The sequence below is a fragment of the Falco naumanni genome, chromosome 1 (assembly GCF_017639655.2).
Source record: "Falco naumanni isolate bFalNau1 chromosome 1, bFalNau1.pat, whole genome shotgun sequence".
In the NCBI taxonomy this organism is placed as follows: Eukaryota; Metazoa; Chordata; class Aves; order Falconiformes; family Falconidae; genus Falco; species Falco naumanni.
The window spans coordinates 87,618,178-87,637,557 of record NC_054054.1 but is presented as its reverse complement, the minus strand read 5'-3'; the positions used below and the strand labels follow the sequence as shown (position 1 = coordinate 87,637,557).

The 19,380-nt window shown below is 42.5% G+C and overlaps 2 protein-coding genes across 7 annotated transcripts; one reads left to right on the top strand and one right to left on the bottom strand.

The window, feature by feature from the left end:
• Positions 1–729: 729 nt before the first annotated feature.
• On the bottom strand, positions 730–1,548 carry LOC121099055 (basic salivary proline-rich protein 4-like). The gene has a single exon (XM_040618069.1). The coding sequence runs from the start codon at positions 1,546–1,548 to the stop codon at positions 730–732; it is 819 nt and encodes a 272-aa protein (XP_040474003.1).
• TOP3B (DNA topoisomerase III beta) lies at positions 1,251–17,626 on the top strand. Of its 6 annotated transcripts, none has more exons than XM_040603304.1 (18): positions 1,251–1,342; positions 3,264–3,433; positions 4,161–4,292; positions 5,229–5,335; positions 6,736–6,810; positions 7,727–7,923; positions 8,948–9,104; positions 10,174–10,287; positions 11,177–11,267; positions 11,583–11,737; positions 11,968–12,073; positions 12,932–13,078; positions 13,782–13,955; positions 14,731–14,859; positions 15,105–15,254; positions 15,698–15,798; positions 16,040–16,241; positions 17,109–17,626. In XM_040603304.1, exons 2-18 carry the CDS (start codon positions 3,364–3,366, stop codon positions 17,588–17,590), a joined length of 2,589 nt encoding a protein of 862 aa, XP_040459238.1. In that variant the 5' UTR covers positions 1,251–1,342; positions 3,264–3,363; the 3' UTR covers positions 17,591–17,626. The 6 variants fall into 6 exon arrangements, with proteins under 6 accessions (XP_040459238.1, XP_040459268.1, XP_040459248.1 ...); XM_040603334.1 differs by having other exon boundaries at positions 1,284–1,302; XM_040603314.1 differs by lacking the exon at positions 1,251–1,342 and adding an exon at positions 2,611–2,629.
• Positions 17,627–19,380: the final 1,754 nt, after the last annotated feature.

Genomic DNA, 19,380 nt, shown 5'->3' with positions numbered 1-19,380 from the left:
CAGGCACATTTTTGTGGCCTCTTATTTTGTGGTTTGTTTTTTTTTTTTTTTTTTAAAAAAAAACAACACCCAAGTTTTAATAATTTGACCTGCATTTTCATAATTTCTAATGTCTGTGGCATCCTTCCAGATGTGTTTCTGCCTGCCTGACCCTCCTGTCAATACTTATTAATTTCACGGTAATCTTTTCAAGTGGCTGGAAACAAACAGGGAAAAGTTACTCTAAGGTCAAGAATGAGCCCAGGGAAGCAAAACAGGAATGGTCATGCTCCAAACAATAGTATACATTGCTGTAGCTTTTTCTATTCTTGCTCTTAAAATGGTCCTGGAGGTGAGAGGAGGCATCAAGGTGCTGGCCACTGGAGTGAATCGGTGAGTCACTGGTAGAACAAGGAGGTCCAAGGCTCTAACTGCTGTGCAAGATCTTCTGATGGAAAGTGATATGTGGGCATTATAGTCAGGGTGAGGGCTTTGGCTTCCTAAATAACCATTCACTGGAATAACCTGGGGGGTAAACGGTTTGGAAAACTTGGGACTCTACAGGCAGCAGGACCAGGGAGGTTGAAGTGTCCTCAGCCTGCAAAGTGCCTACCTGGAGCAGTAGCTTTCTTGATGTGATACGCTTACCAAGTCGATGTAAAACAATACCTAGCTAATGATTTAAACCTAGAAACAAACTTGATTTTCTCGGAGAAAACCACAGGAGGAGCTACTTGCTTTGGGGTTTTATTATTGTGCCCCATCCATACAGCGAGAGCGCTGTGTTCGTGGGTCTCGGTGAGAAAGTGAGGAAGCAGCGGGCAGGGCCGAAGGAGACTGGGGGCAGCTGTTGGCAGCCCTGGCTGCAGCCTGCCCCGGGGCTGCTGGCAAACGGGGCACTTTTTTCCTAGTAGGGCCGAGGAGCCTCCCGGGGCCGTGGGGTACGGCAAGATCCTCTTTGGAGCCGCCGGGAGGGCTGCGGAAGGGCGGGCAAGCCCGGAGCAGCGGGAGCCCGCGGGGCAGACGCCCTCCGAGAGGGGGTCGCGGAGGGAGCCGGGCCCAGCGGAGGGGCTGTCGCGGCGGGCGGGAGCCGGTTCCCGGGGAGAACACGGTGCGGCCGGGAGCGATGTGCCTGCGCGTGGCGCCGAGCCGTAGCCCAGCGCTGGGCGGGGCCTGGCTGACGGGTGGGCGGGGCCTGGCCTCAGCGGCGGCTCCTGCGGTGGCAGCGCTCTCTAGCGGCCGGCGCACGCTGCACGGGGCCGGACGAGCCCCGGTCGGTGCTTTCGGCCGTGGCGCGTCTCCACGCCGGGGGCCAGAAATGGGGTGAGGCTTCCCAAAGCGCCGGGGGCTTCCTACAGTGCCGGTGGGTGAGCGGGTGGCCCGGCGTGTCCCCTGGGTCGGGCGGAGGGGGGCTGGCGTACCGGCACGGTGCGACGGGCTGGGGTTCCTTCCTGCAGACTGGGGAGGTCTGCGTGTGCCCCCAGGCCCACCGGGACTCAGTGTCCGAGGTCCCTCGGCCCCGCAGTGGAGACCCCCGCCTGCGGTACGTGCGGGTCTGAGTTTGCACATCACGTTGCGCATTCAAAAAGAAAAGGTTGGGGTTTTTAGAGGGCTTTTACTAGAGGAAATGAAAAAATATGTATCTGACATATTCGAAGAGTTGGTTTCAACTTGCATCCTGACTGTGCCAGATGTTCCCCAGATGTCAAAGGGAACCAGGCACTGAAACAGCAGAACACATTTAAGTTCTAACTTTGGTATTGACAAAGAATGAAGAGTCCTGGGTTTGTTTTGATTTTTCTTTCACTTAGTAACTTTGATATCTATTAATTGTCTACTAATCTCATTGAAGGTGAATTAGTTCCTTTTTTTTCCAGGCATTGTGAGGTCGATACACGTCCTGGCTGCTGCCCAATCTCTGCTTTTTGGGTTGGTGTGGTGCTGAGCAGCTCTTGGAAAAGCACTGTGAACATCGGCAAGGATTGATTCATGCCGCAAGGGTAAAAACAGAGTGCTGGGCTCCTCCATGAAGGCGTATAGGTCTCATCAACTTGAGGCTTGCCTCTTTAGTGCTAGCCTTGACAAAAAGGTTTCATGACACATGGGAGAGTTGAAGGCTGCGGGAGAGGTTGGAAACCACTCCAGTCTGCTGACGAAGCCCCCTCGGCAGGGCCCAGCATCCTCGGGAGCGGCAGCAGGGCAGAAGAGGGGCTGCGGTCCCGGGGGCAGGACTTGGCTGGGGCAGTCCTTGCCTCCTCCCCAAGGAAAGCGGGGTGGGGAAAGAGCGTGCTTCTGCCTTGGCCGCCCCTTCTCCCTCTCCTTTCCCTTCTTTCCCTTTCCGCCTAAGTGAGAAAGCAACATTCAACTAAAATTTAGTGTGCAAAAAAAAAAGCATTTTTTTCAGTGCATAATTCTGAAATCAACATGATTTCCATTACCTCGTCTGGGTGCAAGGGAGTCAGGTGCTCCGAACGCTCCCAGAGCATCTCTGCCCTGCAGGAGATGCTGTGCGTGGCACAGACTGTTCACAGCGTTTGGAGGCTGCAGCAAGCAGGCACAGGGTGACGGGTGTGCGCGGGCGCGTTGGCTGGCTGCCTGGATAAAACAGATCCAACGTGCGTGCAGGGGCGTTCTTGGAGAGCTCTGTAAGGTGTGTTTTGTGTAGGTCTTTGCTGTTAAACCGAGGGGAGGCACCCGCGCGCTGCTGGCCTGCTGCGGGGCACCGGGCACCGAACGGAGCCGGCGCTTCCAGCGTGCTCGGCGACTTCTGGAAGGGAATGGTGGCGGAACATTTTTCTGACGTGCTCGTGTTGGGCTTTGTATCCATATGAATCCCTAAGGACCTTTTCCGTGTTGAAGTCCTCGGAATAGCCCTGGGATGTCTGGGACGGCGTGGCTCCTCCGGGCCGCCAGGGGGCGCGCCCGCAGCCGGTTCCGCGGGGGGGCCGCCCGTGCCTTCCGGCTCGGTGACCCGGCAGCGCAAGACGAGGCCATGGCCGCCTGCTGAGGTGCGGAGCGCGGCCGAGCGGCGGCGGCGTGGCTGCCCTCGGCCTCTCGCTGCCCGCTGCCCGCTGTCGAGCCTGGGGCTGGAGCGGGCCGCCGCCGCCGCGCTGGGCTTCTCGGGTCTGGCGGGGTGGGGCGGTCCCGGCCGAGCCCCGAGGGGGCGGCGCGCCCCCCCGGCCCCAGGAGCTGCCAAGTCTGTCACCGCCTGTTCCACAGTTTTGGGGTGTTTTTTTACTGGAAGCGGTTGTGCGGCAAAGCTGTTTCATACTCTCTCTGTTTAGGGTGAGGACCGGCTTTCGCTGGTGGGCCGAGCGCCGTGGTGGGCCGTGAGCCAGGCCGTACCCCTGGGCCCCGTGGCACTCTGTGTCCCGTCAGCTGAAAATGAAGACTGTCCTGATGGTGGCGGAGAAGCCTTCCCTGGCGCAGTCCATCGCCAAGATCCTTTCGAGAGGTAGGGAGGGAAGCGTGGAGTTCTGTCCCGCTGGTTCTACCAGTGGCACCGTCCAAGTGCTCTTGAGCACGGGCCCCAGCTGCGGGGGTACCGGTTAGTTGCCTGGGGGCAAACTGATGCGGAGGTTGCCAGGCATTGCTGTGGGTAAAATGAGATGGAGAAACATCCCGGGCAGTTATCTTGGGGCAGCTGCCGCTGGGAACCACAGCTTAGAACAAGTTGCAGTTTATAAAAGAACTGGGTGGCCTTTCACATTCTGATTATTTTTATATGCTGGTGCCTATACAATCCAAGAATCAAGGAATCTGGGGTTATACTTCTTGTAACTGTGGCATATGTTAGTGCACAGCGTTTCCAGAAAGTGTCAACCAAGTAGCTGTGCTGAGATTTTTGAAGCTATGGTAAATATTTTATAAACCACGTGGAAAATAGAATGAGTTAATTATAACTGTGCGGGTCTAGAAAACCAGCTGTATTTTCATAAGGATTTTTTGGTGGGAGGGAAAGGATGGAGGAGAAAAGGAATAGTTTCAATTGAAAATGAAATGTGCTTTAAAAAAGGTGTAAAGCGATAATTAACTGAAATAAAAACATGGATTAAATGAGTAGAATTTTGCGACCAGGAAGACCCTAGCCATAAGATCTAAGAAAAGGAGGATGTGATTTTGAACAAAGTAACTTATTGCAATATTTTTTCTTGTTGACATTTATGATGTTATTTTCACAGGAAACATGTCCTCTCGCAAGGGACTGAATGGTGTGTGCTCTGTGCATGAGTACACTGGATCATTTGTAGGACAGAGTGCCCATTTCAAGATGACATCTGTGTGCGGTCATGTCATGACTTTGGATTTCATAGGTATGTGTCTGTCCATAAGATATTTTAACTGATACCACTTGTTGAGCTGTCAAGGACTTCTGCTAGGAAAATGGTTATTGTGGAAGTCATTCAGGAAGAGTTTTCATGACAGAAGTAGAGAGAAAAGGAGGATGAAAATACCACTGGCGTCAGAAGTTCTTGATTTTTATTTCTAGATGTCTGGCAGACTTCTTGCATGACTTTGATCGTGCCACTTACCTTTTCTGTGCCTGAATTATGTCCCTGGAAAATGAGGGGAGGCAAGGTTCAATTCAGATGAAAAATGATTAAAGGGTGCGGAGTCCAAATGGATGTTTTCTGAAACATTGTAGGTTATTACTGCAAAATAGATGTCTGCTAAGGATTATGCACAAAGGATCCTGTCACTAACTTGCTTTGAAATTGTTGGACTAGTCGAGTAACTACTGTATTTCCTCTAATGGTAATTGCCTCACAAGTTTTATGAGGACTGAATTTTGCGTTATTCACACAGTGCTTTAAAGAGGTTTGGTTTTGTGTAGTTGCTAAGCAATGTTATTAATGGTTACTTCAGAGAAATGGAACTGAACAAATGGATTGTAATGTAAATCATAAGTAATGAACAGTAAAACAGACAACGTGCATGTTATATGTGCACTGTGAAAACAAGGAAAGAAAGCTATTTCCCCTTGGCTTGAGCAATTACTGTACAGCCGAAAATGTGTTAAAATTTCTAAAAGATGTGTAGTATTTATTTTTTTTTACTTTGTATGTCATGTTTCAAAGTGATAGTTGCAATTCGTGTAAAAAGCTAAGGCATCCCTTGATATACAGTAAAGCAAGATGTGTTAGCGTAGAAGATTTTCCAATATGAATTTTGAAAGCAAAGTTTTGCAAAATAACGTTTTTTTTAAAATACAGATTTATAGCTCTACTTCACATACTTCTACTTTTCAGGAAAATATAACAGCTGGGACAAAGTGGATCCAGCAGAACTTTTTAGCAAAGCTCCCACAGAAAAGAAAGAAGCTAATCCAAAACTGACCATGGTGAAGTTTTTACAGGTATTCTTTTTTATGAGTAGTATTTGAGAGATATCTTTTTCTCGTGGCATTCTTTTTCTTTATTTCATCTGGACCCTATTCCATTTTCAAACATTAATTGTTCGTATTCTTCGTCTTTAGATACAAAGCAATGAGACCTATTTTTATCCTGCAAGAAAAAGAAGTGAAATTATTCTGTGGTTCTGGAAAGCAATAAAAAATACCAATAAAGTTGAAAGAGATGTAGCATGTTGCTATGAATTAGCCTTGCTTTCTAAAAAAAAATACTCATAAAGTTAGGCAAGTTATTTAAGAACCAAAAGTATAACCCTCTTCCAGCCCTTAGAGTGGATCAGTTATCTTCACTCTAGTATAAAAAAATTGAGTCTGTCTTCACAACAGATAGTTTTCTGTTGGAGGGCAGTGCCAGAGGACTCTGTCCTTTAAAACATTTGTTACTTATCTTCCCTCTACTGAGGCAGACAGGCCATCTGAATGTAGTGTTTCTCACACTGCAGACTTGAATGTTTGATTTAGCGGGTCTATTTACCTGCTTCCCAAAAATGGGCGGTGTTTGGCACTATGCTGTACAATGTGCTAGCGTTCTTCTAGGGTTGAAAAGAAGTATGTTCCTAAATTAGGATTTTCTTCCCTGCAGGAAGCAACTTTTTGTCATGGTTATATCTGTCTCAGTAATTTTACTGTTTCTTACACTGTCTGAAGTCTTTGCCGTGTTGAATTCACTTTTGCCAGTACCTTCTGGGTTTTTTGATTGTTGATATCCTGTTTCTCGAAATTGGAGCATTAGGTGCATGTTTTGCTTCTAGCTTATAAATGCCTGCTTTAAAATAAGCCTGTGTTAGTAACTGATCACTCTTCACATGCACCCCTCTGAGAGGCAAGCAGTAGTTGGATGCTTTTACAAAATAAAACTTTCTGAAAGGCAAGCACATGGGGTGTGAGACTGATTTCTGTCAGATTAAATTCATACTTTGTGGTATCTTTATGAACTAAAAAAGTGGTTTTTGTTTTGTTTTTGTTTGTGTTTTGTTGGGTTTTTTTAATGAAGTAGAAATTAAGGTACAGAAAGGGGAAGGGACTGTGCCCAGGGTTGCATACACGTATTGTGGCAGTTCCAGGAGACTTCCATTGCTATAGAGATATGCTGATTTTTTTCAGGCCCTGCAGAAAAGCAGCATGTAGGCAGACTTGTGCTCCCATGAAGCAGCACAGCTTGCTTCTCTCTTTGACTACTGTTCCAGTACATGCAGACTTCTTGTCACTTCTGCTATATTCTTCCAATACTTTTTGCACCAAGTAAATTATCACTGGTACTTTGAAGTAGAAATGAAAAGTACGCAGTTAGTGAGGGCTAACTCTTTCTTTGAGTTGCTGAAGAACTGTGCTAATTTTTCTCACAGGTGGAAGGAAGAGGTTGTGATTATGTTGTGTTGTGGCTGGACTGTGATAAGGAAGGAGAAAACATCTGTTTTGAAGTAAGATTTCAATTTCTAAGACTTATAATACTGTAATGTATTTGTGACATACAATACTATCAGTGTATTGTTTTATTGGAATATACAGTAAAATTCAAGCTAAGTTGCATAATGTTTTGAAAGCATGGAGGGCATTGGTAGAAAAAATTGTGTGCTTTTGAACTCCTAAGTTAAAGAGTATAAATCAGTTTCATAGATGTTGCTCATCTGAGGTGAATGCTTAGGTTTCTTAAATGTTAGAACTTTCCAGTGCTTTGGGACTTGGTCTGTATTTCGCAGCTGGCGTAGTTATTTTGCTGTCCTTATAAAACCTCATTATTAAGCAATTAGACACTTTTGAGCTTGGAGACTGCTTTTAGGTGTAGGATTACTGCAGGAATTTGGACTCTGCACATACAAGGTATAGAATTAAAACTTTCATATGCAAAGATGATTTCTTAACATCCTATTCCCAGAGGTCTACTTGAAGAGTATTCTTTATTTTTGTTTAAAGAAGCACATCTTATCAAGTAATTGTTTTAAGTTCATTAAATGCCACTGTATCATAACTGGGCCCTGGCAATACGTAGGTAGAATAAGCCCAGATAGAAACTGGTATGTTCTTACCAAAAGGTGTTGCAGCTGCACTGGTGAATGTCTTTGCACTTAGCTACGATTAGTTCTTCACTTCCAGCAGTTGCTGTTTAATAAATAAATCCTTCAGGTTTTCTAATTCCTAATATGCTTCTGAGTGGATAGACAAATACTGCTCTTGCTTATTAGTTAGTGTGTTGGTGTGACACCTTAGTGAATTAAAAAAGTAGTTACATATAAGCGAATATTTTTTGGAGAGTGTTTTTTTTTTCTTTAGAGAGAAAAACTAAGTTAAGCCCTTACTTTTCAAATACTCTTAAAATATGCTTCTGATCTTCATTAGGTTCTTGATGCTGTTCTTCCTGTTATGAACAAACCTCGTAGCACCGAAAGGACGATTTATAGAGCTAAATTCAGTTCTATTACTGACACCGACATCTGCAATGCCATGAATCACTTGGGAGAGCCCAATCGCAATGAAGCTCTTTCAGTGGATGCCCGCCAGGAGCTGGATCTTAGAATTGGCTGTGCGTTTACAAGGTGACAGCTTAGATTACAGACAGTTTTTTGAAAGGTTCAGGAGTACTGCTCTGTCCACTGTCATGGTTTAACCCCAGCCTGCAACTGTGCACCACGCAGCCACTCACTCACTCTCCCCACCGCTGGAATGAGAGAGAGAGAGTCAGAGGGTAAATAAAAGTGAGAAAACTTGTGGGTTGAGATAAAGACAGTTTAATAGCTGCGCATGCAAGCAAAGCAAAATAAGGAATAATTAGTTCACCACTTCCCACCGGCAGGTGGGTGTTCAGCCATCCCCAGGAAAGCAGGGCTCCGTCAGGTGTAACAGTTACTTGGGAAGACAAACACCATCACTCTGAGCATCACCCCCTTCCTCCTCCTTCCCTCAGCTTTATACACTGAGCGTGACATCATACGGTATGGAATATGCCTTTGGTCAGCTGGCGTCAGCTGTCCTGGCTGTGTCCCCTCCCGACTTCTTGTGCACCCCCAGCCTGTGGGGGTGGTGTGAGAGCAGGAGAGGCCTGGGCACTGTGTAAGCGCTGCTCAGCAATAGCTAAAGCATCTCTGTATTATCGATGCTGTTTCCCGCACAAATCCACAACACAGCCCCATACTAGCTGCTGTGAAGAAAAGCAACTCTGCCCCAGCCACAAGCTGTGCCCACAAAGTACATCTCGGAACTCTGGTGGCTGTTTCTGCTCAGCACCAAACTGAACAGTTTTATGCACAGACAAATAAAAAGAAAATAAAAATTGTTTTACAGCTTTAACTGAGCTAGGTAAAGTACTTATAGCAACTATGGTATGATCTTATGATGTTCTCCCACTTTTCTCTGGGAATAAACAGGATTCAGTGGGGCAAAGTAATTTTGAATTAGGTGTAAGAGATGATATTTCTCAGAATGCTTTTTCCTGATGCCTGAATGATTTAATAAATTACTCGTGTTTGTGTGTATAATTTAATGAAAACTTCTGCTTTTCATAGGAATGAGAATGTTAATGTACTAGTTCTTGGGGTTTTTGTGGTTTTGTTTTTCTTTCAGGTTTCAGACTAAATATTTCCAGGGGAAATACGGGAACTTAGACAGCTCCCTTATCTCCTTTGGGCCGTGTCAGACTCCAACACTTGGATTCTGTGTTGAAAGGCATGACAAAATCCAGTCATTTAAGCCTGAGACTTACTGGGTGTTGCAAGCTAAAGTAAGTTTTACAATATGTGTTTGTATACAAGGACCATACATTTTTAACAAAGAAATGCACTTATATGTTCATTTTGTTCATTCATAAATTTATAGCTGCTGACAAGAATTCACAATGCCTACAGTTTACTCATGTGTTCTCATTCAGTTCACATGTGTGTCACCATTCTCTCGAGAACACATTCCAGGATGTCAGTTTTGTATTTCAGTAGTTATTGTCTGCTGCTTTGTAAGAATTTTTCAGTGCTAACCATCTAAGCTTAGACTCAGCCAAAAAGAATACTTAAAACGGTTTTCTTTTGTTCCCTGGGGTCCTTGGACTGACTCTGTTGTTAATTTGAATCCAAGATTAATTAGGCTGCCAACAAACACTAGCATTGCCAAGTATTGGAATTTTAAAGCAAATAAAATGCTCATTGTGTTAATTGGCAATTGAGCTCTCTGAGTACTTTGGCAGCTTATGGCAGTTTTATAGCCTTGCTGCTGTCCAAGCTCTGAGAGCAAACCAATATGGTTCTACTGCTTGTGATGACAAGGATTTTTTAAACAAATAAGGGATAGATGGTAAAAAGTTGCCATTTTTAGATTTTAAAATAAAGGAAGATGAAATCTGGTGTCATCTCCCTTCTGACACGTCTCGTGTCATGCTAGGAAATATTTGTGCCTGTTTTCAGAGTTTAGTGCTTTCTTACATTGGTTGCTTCGTAGTTATTTTTGTACATGGGAGTTAAACCACGACCTAGTTACAGTTTAATACATATGATTGAATTTGCTAGATCAAAATGGTAAACTTAGAATTTCTGCCCATTTCAGCCTTTACTGTTCCCAGCACTAAAACCAAGAACAGTATTTCAGTTAACCGCAGGAATAATTCCAGTCATTCCCTTGGCCCCAGAACTCAAAGTACTCCGTCTTTCTCAAAAAGCCCTGTGAAAAAGAGTACAAGTGCATGTTTGAAGCACTTGTGTCCTAGGACAGGTGGTGTTAGGATTTGCTTGCTGGATTATTGTTGGAAATGCGCATTCTCATGCTTCTGGTAATAGTGTTTGGGTTTTTTCCCCCTCCAAAAGGTGAACCCTGAAAAAGAAAGTTCTCTTACTTTGGATTGGGATAGAGTGAGGGTATTTGATCGTGAGATTGCTCAAATGTTCCTGAATATAACAAAGATGGCAAAAGAAGCAAAGGTAAGAATATTTACTAAATGTCAGTGGAGCCCTGTTTCATATAAAGGAAATATTTAGTATGTCATTTGCTGCATATTGAGTTTTTTTGTTTGTTGTTGTTAAAGGCGAGTGTAGAACGTCTGTATCTTGGATTTTAGTCCATTCAGCTTTGTGTAAATGAGAATAAAAGGCAAGAGATTTTTTTATTGTAGTTCATATTATGATAGTGTGGTCATCCCAGCAGAAGCCCCTTCTTAGTATTGACTTTGGAAATGATCATCGCTCGTGATAGGAAGTCTTCATTACTAAACCTGCTAAGAAATACCATTCAGATCTCTCTGAGCAGACCTCTTATTTCCTGTGAGACGTTGTATAAATCAGAATTTAATTACTTATATGGCAATATTCCTGCAGTTAGATTTTTAATCGTGTATGGTACAGTCTTTATAGCCAATTAACTTCTAGTTCTGCTCTGTTCAATACTTGTTTGACAGTATGTTTGGATTTAAGTGCTTATAGCCATCAAGGTTCAAAGACTGCATGAAGCTTTTACAAATCTGGATCCATACAGTTAGGACCCCTAAATGCTTGTAGTGCTGAAAGTACGTGCTGCTGAGGTAAATGGGAAGTAACAACAGCAATACGCCATCTTGCTGCATTCCCAGTTGTAGGACTGACCTGGTCCATAGCACAAAGGGACCTTAGGACTGTAACTTTAGAATATAGTAAAATTGTTTCCAGGCAGATTTTCTAAAGTAAAAATACATTAGTGGCTACTGTTTTAAGAAAACAAAACAGATGTGACAATAGATAATGGTAGGTATGCCACATGTTTATAGGCATGATTGAAATTACACATTTACCAGTTACCAAACTTCAAAACTTTTACTGGGAAAATGCTATTTTCTAGGTAGAATCTGTGAGTAAAAAAGAGAAGGTGAAGCAGAGACCACTGGCTCTGAACACGGTAGAAATGCTACGAGTGGCCAGTGCTGCTTTAGGTATGTGTAAAAGTTCAGATTTTCACACTGTTTTAAAGCAAAATATTTTGGCTTCTCAGATGAAATAATCAAGGACATACCAAATATAGTTAGATACCCTCCTCTCCTTGTAATACATCATTCTGGGGAAAGGCTCAAATTTAGAAAGCTTGTCAAAAGTGAAATGTTGGTAAGATCAAGGTACAAAAGTCTTATGGAAAGGACAAACCATGATTTATTTAAATGCTTTGATAAAGTACACTTTCAAATGCAGCAGACAAATCATAATCACAGTAATTTGTGACTGATTTTTGCTTTTTCCCTATCCCATCTTAGGAATGGGTCCACAACATGCCATGCAAATAGCAGAGCGTCTTTATACACAGGGTTATATTAGCTACCCTCGAACGGAAACTACCCATTATCCAGAAAACTTTGACTTGAAAGGATGTTTGAGACAACAAACCAATAATCCTTACTGGGCAGAAACTGTGAGTATGCAGAGCAAAACCTGTACTGATTATTCACTAGTCTGTGGTTTAGAATATATCTTACTTGGTATATTATGATTTACAGGTCTTCAGAAACAATAAATATCTGTAATTGCTTTTCTTTATGGATGTTGTATTGTTATGGATTTGATCTGCAAAGTTTTTAACCTGCTAAGAGACACCTGTTTCCCACTTCAGCCAGCCTGTTTTCTCTCTCTTCGTTCACCCAGGTAAAAGCATTGCTATCAGAAGGCATTAATCGTCCAAGGAAAGGCCATGATGCAGGAGACCACCCTCCCATCACCCCAATGAGAGCTGCAACAGAAGCAGAATTAGGTATAGGCAAATTCAGTAGTGTTGGAACACTGGATGAGGAAAATCGTTCCTTGAGGTGTAGGAGCCAGTTTGAAAATCCCTGAGTTTCAACAGAAAACAGAATTACTTGAATGGCAGGAAGTGAATAGAGCTTGGGCTTTATCTGAACTTAAACTGCTGGTGACAGTGGAGTTCACAGCGGGTCTGCTCTTCAGTAATTGATCCTAGGGACCATGGTACTGCTGAGAAAAAGGAGTAGTTGACAACTGAATGCCTGCATTCTCTAGGAGAAATATGTCCCAGAATAATAGCTTCCAAGTATTGAAATTCTATTGTATTCTTGTGCTTGTAGGTCAAATTTCAACTGCATTTTAATTTAGTCTCTGTGGTTTGTGGGCTTTATATTAAAGTGTAGTATTTCAATTTGTGCACACTGTGATCCCTCAAAAATTATTTTAAGGTTATAATAAAGTAGGGAATGTATTATTTATTAGATATAGCTGAGATTGTTGTAGAAGATTGATAACTTCTGGTTTTCATGAATTGGTGAAATAACTTCTGACAAAAGAAATTTTAAGCAAAAAAGAAAAATCTTTTCTGCTTCACGCTGTCATTCAGACTTTTGCAAGACTGGGAGATAGGCTGGCTAAATTGGCGGTCCTTTTCCAAAAGCATCTGCATGCAGCTCATGTCTGTATGACATCATGGTTTTATAGGCTGGAAGTTTTAAAGAAGAAACTGGAAGAATTTTTGAATGTTACTTCCTTTTAGGTACCGGTTTTTCCTGTGCTATCTGTGGAAATCTGGTACCTTTTAGTGCAGATTTTATGTAGAGCTGCAGGATGTGAGTTCTGTGGGTAAGATGTTGTTTATCCTTAGGTGGAGATGGATGGCGACTATATGAGTATATAACTAGGCATTTCATAGCCACTGTCAGCGCTGATTGCAAGTACCTACAAACCACCATTTCTTTCAGTATTGGCCCTGAACGTTTTACCTGTATCGGAAAAGTGGTAACTTCGCCAGGTAAGACTAATCAGGGAATAAGTAGTTAGCTACAGACCTATTTTTTTTTTCCCTGCATTAATACATTGCATGGATATAAAGTGACACTTTGGGGACAAGGACAATTTTAAAGACATTTTTTAAGCTATGAAGACCAGAGACCAAAGCTTTGTCTTTGTTTCCATACTTTAATGACAATAGAAAAAGTCTTACTTTTCATGTAGTCTGAAAGTTTCAGTGCCACATTTGCCAGTGTGAAGACCAGTCATTTTACAGACAGCAGATGTCTTTTGGGGGATAAATTACACAAAGGCCAATTTTTTTTTTTTCTTGGGCCTCTGTAAAAAGAATGTAGCACCACCACTGATATTTTTGTGGTAAGCTGGCCCAGTAGCCCTTATTACATTAATATGATGTAGTATTTTTATTTCCTTTTTAAGAAACTTTTCCCATCCATCCTGGCACTTTGCTTTCATTCAAGGGAAGTGTTTACTCTTTTTTTTTCATACATCTGATGTGGTGTAGTGAGAGATACTGTCTTGTGGTACCGTGTTTCCTCCGTATTCCTAGCCTCAGGCATTTTCTGCATGGTATGGCAGACAACTTCTTAACACTGATCTGTAAAATGCAGCCCAAGTTAAGATCAGAAACATACACCTTGGCTTTTTGAAAGCTGTGAAGGTAAGCTGTCATTCATTATTTTTGTTTGTTTCTTTACCTCCAGGCTTCACAGAAATTATGCCATGGCACAGCATCCCATTAGAAGAGAGCCTTCCCCACTGTGACAAGGGAGATCTTTTTCCAATTGGTGAAATAAAATTGCTGGAAAAGCAAACTAGTCCTCCTGATTACCTGACAGAAGCAGAGCTTATCACTCTGATGGAAAAGCATGGCATTGGTAGGAACTTGCTTAACTTAGATTATCCTGTAATACATCCACCAAGAGTGCAAAGAGTCTGAATTGCTCCTTTGAACTCTCTCTGTCAGTAGTGACCTTTCAGTAATTATTTGAATACATACAGTAATTATTCCTTTTCCCCTTCAAATCACAGTGCCTGTAGCAGCTCTTAGCAGATGGTAGATTGTCTTTTCTCCCATATTCCTTTCCCTTTCTTATCCTCATGCCTCATTTCTGGCCAAAGCAGTATCCTTTCATAACATGTCCGTGTCACTTCCCTGTCAGAAAGACATTCTTCCACCCGTCAGGTATCTCCCCACTCTTAGGAATGATTTCTTGTCTTTACAGCTTGCTTCAGCTTTGCGGGCTCCAGTAGTCCTTGTATATCTTATTATACAATTTACCACAATATTACTTTTCTTTTTCAATCTGACTTGTTTCTGTTGGTGCATTTTCATAAATTTTTCCAGCCAAAATATAGTCTCATACTCTACTGTGTTCTTCCGGAATGAGTGATTGTGAGTGTCTTCCTTGGAAGAGACAAAAGGATTAAGGTTAAAACATATGTTTCAGACTTCTCAGAACTGAAAATTAATGTAAGAATTACTAGAGAGAGAAGTTATCCACTGGAAGTTGGTTAACAGTGAAAAGGTATCTAAATTTTAAGCAGTCTCAGGAGCCTTATAATTTGACATAAACCTAGAGAAATCAGGAGTAATTTGATGAAAACTTTGTTTTGTTCAGGATGGATATATTGTTTTCCTTTGTGTGGCAGGAACTGATGCAAGTATTCCAGTCCACATTAACAACATTTGCCAGCGAAACTATGTCACAGTGGAGAGTGGTCGGAGACTAAAGCCTACAAACCTTGGCATTGTTCTGGTTCATGGTTATTACAAAATAGGTCAGTTAAATATTCTTCTTTTTGCATCCTTTTACCTTCTTTTCCTTCAGTATGTCAAGGGCTGTCGTCACTGTATAAGTAGCATTTCTGTCTCAAATGATGCATCTAGGAAAGTATTACTAATTCCAAAGATTAACAATTGAAACTTGTTTATTTTGATGTCAGTTTATGTATGGTTTCCTACCCCCATTTTTTGATCTTTCATTGCTGCTTCTCTGTTGATGCTGTTTCTGGTTTTCTGTTAGATGCAGAATTGGTTCTTCCTACAATCCGCAGTGCTGTGGAGAGGCAGCTCAACTTAATAGCTCTGGGTAAAGCGAATTACCATCAGGTCCTGGAGCACACCCTTGACATTTTCAAAAGGAAATTTCACTATTTTGTGGATTCTATTGCAGGTAAAACCTTTTACATGTGAAGTTCCCTACAATTACTTAATTGTTGCAAAAATGCTAGTAGAAAATAGTGTATTAGGTTCCTTTTTCAGAGGTTTAGACTTACTGAAAAGTTGTGCCAGGACTGTAAGTTTCCAGTGAAATTAAGTTGCTGTCCAAAAGGAAGTGGACTGAATCATGGCTCCAAAACTGTACTTCAGATTTTTTTGTGACTGTGTAGTGCTGAGTTTTTTAAAACTTCAGACTAGCTGAAGTGCTTAACCTTGTGTGTTTGTGCATGCTCAGTGCAAAACACTGTGTATTTAAAAAGTCTTTGTAAACAAGGAAGAGCATTGTGACTAAAATATTTTAATTCTCACTTCTTCACAGGTCTTGTAGATGATTTTGTGCGAGATTTCCTCTTAAGAGCTGGAATTCTAACATAAAAGTGATTATCTCTTTGGCAGGTATGGATGAACTGATGGAAGTGTCTTTTTCACCCTTAGCTGCCACGGGTAAGCCTCTTTCCCGCTGTGGTAAATGCCATCGTTTCATGAAGTATATTCAGGTATGTTGACCTCATGTTTGGAATTTAAATTTCACTTTCTGGGGAGCATTGAGTAGAAACCCCTTTGCCATTATTGAATTTGGATTAAAATGTAGTTGCAAAGAGTGCATTTCTAAAACAAAAAGCTTGATGGAGGTTTTCCACAGGCAGCAAGCCAGAGAGCAGCCCTACTTGGATTTACTACAAGTTTTGAACTCTACTGGCACTGCAGTTTTTCAGGAGATTTGTATTCCATTTGCAGGCCAAACCAAGTCGTCTGCACTGCTCTCACTGTGATGAAACCTACAGTCTCCCACAGAATGGTACCATTAAACTCTACAAAGAGTTGCGATGCCCCCTAGATGACTTTGAGCTTGTGCTGTGGTCGTCTGGATCCAGGGGAAAGAGCTACCCACTCTGTCCATACTGTTACAACCATCCTCCCTTCAGGGACATGAAAAAAGGTAGGATTTCTGCAAACACGCAGGAATCAACTTCACTTGAAATAAATTAGGTGCAGTCTGTACAGTGTGCTTTTTAGAAGTTTTTAATCAGTGTTGTTTAGTATAAAGTGCCATTCAAATGAGATTACAGATGACCTAAAGTTCACATCAAACCTGCTGACCAAAATTTATTAACTCATTTCTGGATACTTTTTATAAAGTAAGAAATTAATGTACATGCACGCAGAGTAGGTGACCTTTTGTAACACTCGGTATGCAGTGAAAGACACTGAGATTCTGACATCTTGCGAATTGGAGTATGATTGGTATGGATAGGGCTATAGATTAAGATCAGGTCTTGAGAGTGTTTTGATACTGAGTTAGATGGTGTGTCAAAAGCTGTTTGAGGAGCTAAGAAGGGGTAAAAGTTGCAATTGGTTTGGTAACTGTGAGGCCAAACCTTACTTGAAGTAATGCTTTGAAGCTCCTAGCATCAGGAGCTTTTTGGCGTCTTTTTATTACCATCTTTTAATTAAAAATGTCTTTGTACTAAGAGGGTATAGTGCAAGTATAAAACAGCAGTTAGTTAGGAGCTGGGCATTTAATTGAAAACAATTACTTTCCATCACTGATGTATCCAAACTGCCTGTACTGTACAGTGGCAGGATCTGGCAATTCTGAAAGCCATTCTAGAAGAAAATTTTTGAGCAAAGGATTATTCTGAATCTGTGAAAGGCAAGTTGCTATTTGGGGAGTGGTTAGTGATTTAGAAAACCTATAATATACTAAGCTGTCTTTGACTCCTGTGTCTCACTTCCTCCAGACTGGGTAGTGCGGGTAGTGGTATAAAGGGTTCCTTGTAGTATGGTTTTACTCTTCTTCCACCAGGAATGGGCTGTAATGAATGCACCCACCCCACGTGCCAGCATTCTCTTAGCATGCTTGGAATTGGGCAGTGCGTTGAATGTGAGAATGGGGTTCTGGTGCTAGACTCGACATCGGGTCCCAAGTGGAAGATGGCCTGCAACAAATGCAATGTGATTGTGCACTTCTTTGAGAATGCCCACAAAGTCCGAGTGTCGCCGGAGACCTGCGACTTGTGTGATGCAGCCCTTGTGGACGTAGATTTTAACAAAGCCAAATCTCCTTTACCTGGTGATGAGACCCAGCATTCAGGCTGCATATTCTGTGATCCTGTGTTTCAAGACCTGGTGGAGTTGAAACATGCAGCCATGAGGCACCCCATGCACCGTGGGGGACAAGGGAAAAGGCAAGGTCGAGGAAGAGGTAAAGGCCGGAGGCCTGGAGGAAGACTCAATCCAAAGAAACCCAAGGACAAAATGGCAGCTCTGGCTGCTTACTTTGTATAATGGCCACACAACAGAAAAATAAACTTCTTATAAAAATTTGTTTCCCTTCAAGTTAATTTTTAAGTATTTTTGATCTTCACTACTTTCCTGTTCTCTGAAAAGTTAAACACCTTAGATTTACATCTTCATTTAGTCACAAAACAAATTCTTCTTGATGATCAGTTAGTAACTGAATAAGCTTTAAAGCTTTTAATTGGAATTCATTGGTCCAAGTAGAGCTCACAAATAGTAGGAGACTCAAAAAGTCTACCTAGACTGTTACCTGTGGCTGATAGAAAGGAAATTAAATTTCCCTCTACTGCCCTTCCTGGGGCTTCTGTCAGCAGTACAAGCCAGGAGTGTAAGAGCTGATTAAGTGCTATGCTGCTGTAGTTTTTAGGTGTGGAATGAGACTTGTTTCATCTGACTTTGAATCTTCAAAAATAATAAATGATTGGTACTGTTATATTTTTAAGTTACATCTCCAATAGCAAGAGCACTACTTCAAATCTGTCTCTCTGCTGCATAAGAGGATATTGCCAAGAGACATACAAAATGGAAATTATAAATGTGAAGGGGAATATCTGCCTTAGCAGTGATTCCCAGATTATGGTCTATGCAGCCAAGTTAGTATCTTTTGGTCAATGGGTCCCAGTCCTGCTGCTGGAGGACAGGTGGCATACCTGTGCTGCTCTTTTCCTCTGAAGAAAAGGAGCCTCAGGGGAGACCTTGCCACTCTACAACTACCTGACAGGAGAGTGTAGCAAGGTGGGCGTCAGTCTCTTTTCCCAAGTAACAAGCAATAGTATGAGAGGAGACTGCCTCAAGTTCTGCCAGGGGAGGTTTAGATTGGATATTAGGAAAAATGTTTTCAATGAAAGGATTGTCGAGCACTGGAACAGGCTGCCCAGGGAAGTGGTTGAGTCCCCATCCCTGGAGGTGTTTAAAAGCCGTGTAGATGTGGTGCTTAGGGACACGGTTTAGGTAGACTGGTAGTGCAGAGTTAACAGTTGGACTCGATGATCTTAAAGGTCTCTTCCAATCTAAACAATACTATGAAATACAGTTTGTACTGTTTGCGCCCCAGATTGTCATATTGGTGTCAGTTAGTTTTGTCGTCAAAAGGACAGTGTCCTCATGGTTTTGTTTGGAGCTGTATCTAACCACTGGGTGCCACACTGCAAAATCTAATTGTACAGATATATAATACTCTCTCCTTTCCTTCCATGTGCGCATAGCTGATCATGTCTGATCATCTGGTCAAGTACAGTTTGTATCATCTGTACCCCCAAAACAGTTTCAGCACTAGTTGTGGCTGGATGGGAGGATGCCATCGCAGTTTTACATGGTGCAAAGGCTACTGCATTTGAACACAGAATATGCAGGGAGCAACTTGACACGTGATTCACTGGCAACAGGGAGGAAAGACAAGTCCCTACAAAAAGGTAATGTACAACTCTGCTGTTTTAATTGGCACGGTGTGTGCATTTACCGAACAAGAGAACACAGACGAAACACCACAGCCCCAAGCCTGTTCCTCTGATCAAATGTTTATACAGTTACAGCTCAAACATGAACTATGTTTTAATAGTATTGCTTAAAAGACCCAGCCATAGGTAGAATGTCTTTCTGTGGTTCTTGTTCGTTTGTTTTTTTTCCTAAATATTAAATGTTCCTCCTGGTAAAAACAAATGGTCTTTGCTTCTCCCTTAGCCTGGAGTGAGTATCTTCTCATGTTTTAAAGATCATCTTGCTATAGTGTCTCAGAGCTGCAGATCGTGGCATAAACTAGAGTAGCTTTCAGGGTGCTT

Bases quoted from the DNA above. Each gene is read 5' to 3' on its own strand.
- LOC121099055 (XM_040618069.1), bottom strand. From the start codon at position 1,548: ATGTGCAAACTCAGACCCGCACGTACCGCAGGCGGGGGTCTCCACTGC.
- TOP3B (XM_040603304.1), top strand. From the start codon at position 3,364: ATGAAGACTGTCCTGATGGTGGCGGAGAAGCCTTCCCTGGCGCAGTCC. The intron at 11,738-11,967 runs GTGAGTATGCAG...TCGTTCACCCAG, and splicing joins ATCCTTACTGGGCAGAAACT to GTAAAAGCATTGCTATCAGA. The intron at 14,860-15,104 runs GTCAGTTAAATA...GTTTTCTGTTAG, and splicing joins TCATGGTTATTACAAAATAG to ATGCAGAATTGGTTCTTCCT.